The 7,019-nt window shown below is 35.5% G+C and overlaps 1 protein-coding gene across 2 annotated transcripts; it reads left to right on the top strand.

Annotated features, from left to right (window-relative positions):
* Positions 1 to 1,777: 1,777 nt before the first annotated feature.
* On the top strand, positions 1,778 to 6,804 carry LOC107796099 (uncharacterized). Of its 2 annotated transcripts, XR_001650306.2 has the most exons (8): positions 1,778 to 2,162; positions 2,796 to 2,892; positions 2,997 to 3,112; positions 3,981 to 4,025; positions 4,462 to 4,487; positions 4,721 to 4,856; positions 6,408 to 6,622; positions 6,713 to 6,804. XR_001650306.2 is itself a non-coding variant. In XM_016618831.2 (7 exons), the coding sequence occupies exons 1-7, from the start codon at positions 1,805 to 1,807 to the stop codon at positions 6,491 to 6,493; spliced, it is 864 nt and encodes a 287-aa protein (XP_016474317.1). In that variant the 5' UTR covers positions 1,778 to 1,804; the 3' UTR covers positions 6,494 to 6,804. The 2 variants fall into 2 exon arrangements, 1 of the variants encoding a protein (XP_016474317.1); XM_016618831.2 differs by having other exon boundaries at positions 6,408 to 6,804.
* Positions 6,805 to 7,019: the final 215 nt, after the last annotated feature.

Raw genomic sequence — 7,019 nt, 5'->3', positions numbered from 1 at the left:
TCCAATTTCCGGAATTTCATTCTGACCCCGATATCAAGATTTTCACTGCCGACCGAAAAATGCCAAATTTCCAATTTCGCCAATTCAAGCCTAAATCTACCACGTTCCTCCAAATTACATTCCGCACACGCTCCTAAGTCCAAAATCACTTGACGAAGCTATCCGAACCATCATAATTCACATCCGAGACCTTCTACTCATAAGTCAACATCCGATTGACTTTTCCAACCTAAGCTTCCAATTAAGAGACTAAGTGTCTCATTCCACTCTAATACCACTCCGAACACAACGCAACCAACACGATATGATCAAATACAACTGAACAACATATAAGGGAGCATAAATGGGGGAAACAGGGTTGTAACTCATTAAACGACTGGCCGAGTCGTTACAGGATTCCATTTTTGATTTATTTGCATAATTAAAAATGAAAGCAGAAGGCAAGAAAGTAACTTTTACATGGTTCTTAAATTTTGAAAAGTAATTTACGTTAATTTATTTACTTTGTGGGTAATTTTATATGAATTATTTATATAATTTAAGTATATTTTTTAACTATAATTTTTAATTCATGTTTTACCTAATAAGTACTTTATATTAATTAAAATAATCTTATCTGATCAGTATTGTAACTTAAACTGAATTGATACACAAATTAATCTGCATTTGAGTTAATTTAAAATTAAAAATGCATCAATAAGCTTATTTTTAGTGTTGACAACTTTAAGGGCACATTGGTCATTTTAACAGAAAAAGTGCTTACCAGCATTTATTTACCAAAAAAAATATTTCAATAGCTCTTTTCTAGCTTAAACACTTCTATTCAAACACGTAATTGCTTATTTGCAAAACAAGCTCAAGCATTTGTACTTAAAAGTCACTTTTTTCAGCCAATCCAAACGGGCTCAAAATTAGGAATGAAGATATTCAGGATAAGATGGGAGTGACCTCCATGGTGGAGAAAATGTAGAAAGCGAGACTGAGATGGTTCGGATACGTGAAGAGGAGACGTACAAATGTCCCAGCGAGGAGGTGTGAGAGGTTGCTCATTGTGGGTTTAAGGAGAGGTAGAGGTAGACTAAATAAGTATTGGGGAAATAGTATATGACACATCTTCAACTTACCGAGAATATGATCCTTGATAGAAGGGTGTGGAGGTCGAAAATTAGAGTAGATGGTTAGTAGCTAGTTGAGTATATTTTCTTTCCTTTTCAGTAGCATTAGTCTTATTCTCGTATTTGCTTATTGGTAGGTTTATATTACTACCTAATATTTATTCTGCTTTGATTTTCTTATTATCTTTATTGTTGTTGGTGTTTTTTTCCATGTCTTCTTTATTGTTATACTTCTTTTTAAACTAATGTGATTTTGTTTTACTTGAGTCGATGGTCTATCGAAATTTCTATTACTACCTGATTTTCTTCTGCTTTGATTTTCTTATTATCTTATTGTTGTTAGTGTTTTTTTTGGCCATGTCTTCTTTATTGTTGCACTTCTTTTTAAACTAATATGATTTTGCTTTACTTGAGCTGAGGGTCTATCGAAAATAACATTTTTACCTGCTTAAAGTAAGTGTAAGGTCTAGGTACGCATTATACTTCCCATACCCACTTACGGGATTACATATGGACATGTATATTTTTTCAAATAATTTCTTATCTCCAACCAAATACTTGTTCCATTTAAATATTTTAATTTTTAAAAAAGTAAGTCATTTTCGATAAAATATTACTGAATAATATCTCATTAATCATGAAAACTTCTAAAAAGAGAGTAAAATTTCACCCTCCCATTATTCCTCAACATGATATCGGCATTTCGAAACACTTGTACTGTATTCTCTCACTACGTGTTAAACCCTAAACCCTACTTCCCTCTCCTTCTCATTTCCACCCAAAATTTCTCCGTTCCCAGTTCCACCTTCACATCTTCTAATAAAGCTCGTTGTTGCTCTACATTTCTTGCTAATTCAATGGCGGCTGGTGATTTGTCCAATCCTTCGTCGGAGAAATTGGAGAAACAGTTCGAGGACTTTCGGCATCATTTAGAGGAGTCCGGGAATTTACGGGAGCGAATAAGAGCAGTGGCGACGGAGATTGAGTCGGTTACTCGGGTTATATATGCTAGCCTCCTTCTCGTTCATCAGTCTCGCCCTGTTGCTGGTATTAAAAAAATATATTAGTACTCACTTTTTCCGTTCTTATTTGTATTAAAAATCGTTTCATTTTATCCGTTTTGAAATATTTGATGCGATTTGTTTCTAAGTAACTTTCACGAATTTCATTAATGATATTATTGCGCCTTTATTTATTTGAAAATAATTTAACTTTAAACTTTCTGATTTGCTTGGCTTTAGAAATCTCATGTTGGGGATAATGGGAGGGTTTCTTTTAATCTGTGTTTAGAAGTTTGGAAGTGATATCTTCCTTTATCTAAGTCAAACACCGCCACATAAATTGAAGCTGAGGGAGTACTAATTTTACACTTTGATGCGACGTCTTCCATTATAAATAAGTCAAATAAAAATCTTAAGCGCCGTCTCCTGTCAAATAATGTCATGTGAAATGAATGTGGAGGGTAGGGAGTATCATATTTCTCCCTTCCTGCTCTTAAATAGAGAACGTGCTCTTGGAGGGTGGTGCGAGTTGAATTAAGATGTATGTGTGCTGCATTTGTTTTTGCTTTAAAATTCAGGCTTTATCTAGTTTCTTGCAGTTGTTAATAGTAATATAGATATTTCTTTTTGTTAAGTTATTATTAGCCTAAATATTGTTCCATTCACTACGTTGCAATAGAGGTTCTAGAGAAGGCTAAGGCTCAGATCGGAGAGCTGAAGGAACTTTACAGTCGGCTTTCGGAAATCGTACGTGAATGTCCTGGTCAGTATTTCCGGTGAGTGATACTTGATGATATCTCTTTCTTTTCTTTGTTTTTCAGTTTAAGATGGTTTTATGGTTATCTTTCGGCCTCCGTGATTGTCCATTTTGGTGTATTAGGTATCACGGTGATTGGAAGAGTGAAACACAAACTGTGGTCTCGTTGATTGCTTTTATGCATTGGTTAGAGACGGGGACTCTTGTTCTGCACAATGAAGTCGAGGAGAAACTTGGCTGTAAGTTTTCTTTTCTGTCTATAATATATCCTTTTAGGTAAAATGTATTAGTGAATTTAACATAACATAATTATTGAATACTCTGCACAGTGCATCGGCTGCAGCAGTTTTTCTTGTATTGTGTTTTTCTATCTGTTCTCATATTTCGAGTGCCAATCTTTCATATGAATTGGCAATTATGTTTCTTTTTTAGCCATGGCTCTCTCATGAAGCTACAAATTTCTATTAATCTCTCCTATCTTATAATTTGATTTCTTCCTCAATTAATGTGGATTAATCGGCATATCTGTGAGCAATTAAAGTTTTATATAGTGAATGTTGATGAGGAAATTTCAACTTCAGCTCACACAGTTGAAAAGCAGGTTGGAGGTCTAATCCGTTCTTAGTTGGCCTTTATAAGCTAATAACTTCCTACCATTTGCAGCAACTGGGTTTTGATGAGTTCATCCCTTGATCTTTCTCGTGTCCATACTGTCTTGAGATCACATCTCCTCCAAATTGAGGTAGCAAAAAGGGAAGATCATGGCTCCCTCATTCTTGCATGGTAGAGCTTGGAGCTGCCTCTCTTTGCTCCTTTCTACAATTCTTGGATGATTATCACCTTTCTTTTTTAGGATGATTGAAAACCCCTATAGTTGAAATCTCTGACAGCAAATGCTAATTAGGAGAGCTTCAACCTCTTAGCAGCAAAAGCCAATTGTAAACTGAAAGCAAAAATAAACGCTTTACTCTGCTGTGTCAACCTTTTAGGTGAAAAGGCTGATGTTCAAAGTGAATGTCATGTATATTTCTATCAGTTTTTATCTATGTGTTCTAGATTTAGATAATCTTTGAAGTTATTAACTTTTAATACTTGTATACTTTGTAGTGACACCAACAGAATTTGGACTTGATGTTGAAGACTATCTTATTGGTGAGTGACCCTAAGTTTCCAAAATATGTTGGTACAAAACTTGCTCTTATTCTTTTTTTGATTGGTAAACTTGGTGTCATTCTTTTGTAAATGTTTCAAGGATGATAAGAAGAGTCGAAGACATTTGGCTCTGTTGGTTTGAGGCTCTAGTCCTCCACATGTTTAGGAATTCATTATGCATATGCACAGTGTTGTTTCTAAAGCAGGAGCTTATATGTGAAACCATAAACCCTGCTTTTAAAGGATTTATGCTTGTAAGGTTCAAAGGCATCTTAATGCCTTCCGTGCTTGCAAAAGGCCACCTAATCTTCCTGTATCCTTCATTTTAGGACTTCTACCTAATTCCCTTGAAAGAGACTTTAAGGTCTTGAAACGTTGTTGTATTGCTTGATTCAATATTTTTGGAGATACTTACAGGATTTTTTTTTTCTGGCAGGTATCTGTTTTATGTCAAATGAGTTGGTAAGGACAATAAGCTAGAACTTGGAATATTTCTGTTTTTCTGCTTTACATGACTAACTTAAACTTGGTAGCTATCTCTGTTGTGGTTTTGACACAAAGCTGATGTGCAAATTAACATATAATATATTTAAGGTTTTTTCTGTGTTCCTTCTCATTTTGCAAAGGCCACTGATACTGTCTATTGTGGCATCTTCGTCTTTGGATTGACCAATCATGTGGTAATGATGTTGCAGCCTAGATATGTGGTGAACCAAGTGACAGCTGGGGACTATGATTGCCCGCGTAAGGTTTTGAAGTTCTTGACAGATCTCCATGCAGCATTTCGCATGCTTAATCTCAGAAATGATTTCTTGCGCAAAAAGTTTGATGGTGAGCGTGCAATTCCATATAAATTAGATTGTCTTTTCTTTTTCTTGATTTATAATAACATCCTATATAAATTGCATATTTTGATCATTAATATCAAAGTATCTTTAGTTGTAACTTTCTCTTGTAATGCGTGAAAAGAAAGCACAAAGGAAAGGATCTTGAAATTTAAGAAACATGAGATCCGTGGAATTGTTTGAGCTCTAGGAAATGTGAGATAAAAGGCGGTTGTTTGAGCGCGCGGAGAAATTGAGAAAAAAAGGTTATGTAGGGTAAATTTCTTTTGGTTTAGATCAAAGCTTTGAACGGGAACCTTGGAGCAACAGTAAAGTTGTCTTCGTGTGGCCTATTGGTCACTGTTGCGAGTGGTGAAATTAGCCAATAGGCTGCCTACATCACACCTTCCGTTGTGGTCCTTCCCCATACCTTGCATGAACGCGGGTTGCTTTGTGGACCAGGCTACCTTTTTTTTTAGATCAAAGCTTTAGGACAAAGAAGAGAGAAGTGGATGAACAAAATAAAAATACTGCTGGTTAAAGAATTAAAAAAATATCAAAAAATTGTCCGATGGGTATATCTTATGTAAGTATATGTTTTTCACTATCCAAAGAAAGAGGTAACAGACAGGCATATATTTTCAAAATACCAGTCAGTCCAACTTCTCCAGCTTGAGCAATAAACTAATTTTGATATAGTGGACTTCGGTTGTTTTCTCTTTTAAAGAGGGTATTACTAGTAATTAGGCATTGAAGTTAGGCCGATTGTCTTAGCCAGTAGCAAAACCAGTGAATTTTAGGTTGCTGCTTTCACCATTGGTTCTCTTCATTGATGCCATTGGCATCCAAGCGTAGTTTCCATAAGACAGTCTTTTCAGAAATCGATGAGAGTTACAAGGTAGCAGATCTAGTGGTGAACAAATAAGTTTAATTTCCGAAGGCTACGTTATGAGAGTTCCAGTTTAGCAGGCTATGCTCAGACGATTCCACCATTTCTTTCCTTGAACACTTCATCTGAGCTATATTATACACTACTGTTGCAGCGAAGCCCATCAACCTACTAAGCAATGGGGGAAAATAGTCGAGCATTAAGGCATTAGTTTCATCCTTCTTTGCTGGTCAATATCTCATACAAATTGATGTATATGGAGTTATAGACCATTAGACATTAAAATTACCCCATCAGGGAAGAGAAATGTTGAATCTGATAATGTTGAGCAAACGGAGCCTCATGGGTGTGGGAGGTGGATGTGCATTGTCTTTTTCTTTTTTATTTCTTGGCTGTAAGGACCGTATTGAATTCTATCTATTTTCCTAACCGTTTTTCCTACCTTTCTTTGACTTTTCTGCAAGGCAATAAAGTTATCTAAGTAGAACTTTACACGAAACGAATCTAGAGGAAGGAATGCATCTATTGTCTATGCAACTTTTCATAACTTATTCATATGTTTTTTTAGTTTAATCAATCCAACGGGCTGCTGATTTGGTGCTACTGCATATCTTGATTTTGATGTTTCTGCAAATTGACTTGCTGATTCGTCAATTTCTGTTGTTGCAGGAATGAAATATGACCTTAGGAAAGTTGAAGAAGTTTTCTATGATGTAAAAATCAGAGGCTTGGCTGCCAATGGAGAGTCAGCTTGAGAGAAGCAGGCCCAAGGACAATCTTGAAATATTTGTGCACTGACGACTAAAATAGGATTGTCTTTGTATTTAGTTATGTTTAAAGACGGGGAGTGGCTCTGGTTCAATTTTGGTTTCTCGCGTAACACGGTAATACCCAATGCTGCTCTGGTGCATGTTAAGTTTTAGTTGCCCTTGTAATACTCTTTCTATGTTTGCCTAAACTTTGCACTCGTACAGGGGAAGTAAGGAAGAGTAGCAAGTGTAGGCAGTATCTGCTAATGAAAACACGAAAGAGTTGAAATCTATGCTGCTCGTTTTGTGCTGCGTCCTGCATTGAGTGTTGAACTTGCCAATGTGATCATTGTAAATTTTATTTCAAAAATTTTGTTCTCGTGTCAAAAGTAAAATATATATATTCTAGAACTACTGTTTATATTTTGACCTTGCTAAGAATTTTTTTTAGTAAAATACAATAATTCTGACATTATGCTTTAGAATTCTAGAAGCGTGCTTCAAATTCTTGTAGTATGCTTCAAAATTCTAT

Source organism: Nicotiana tabacum, chromosome 5 (genome assembly GCF_000715075.1).
Source record: "Nicotiana tabacum cultivar K326 chromosome 5, ASM71507v2, whole genome shotgun sequence".
Lineage (NCBI taxonomy): Eukaryota > Viridiplantae > Streptophyta > Magnoliopsida > Solanales > Solanaceae > Nicotiana > Nicotiana tabacum.
Note: the sequence above shows the minus strand (reverse complement) of the source record. Positions and strands in the feature narration are given on the sequence as shown.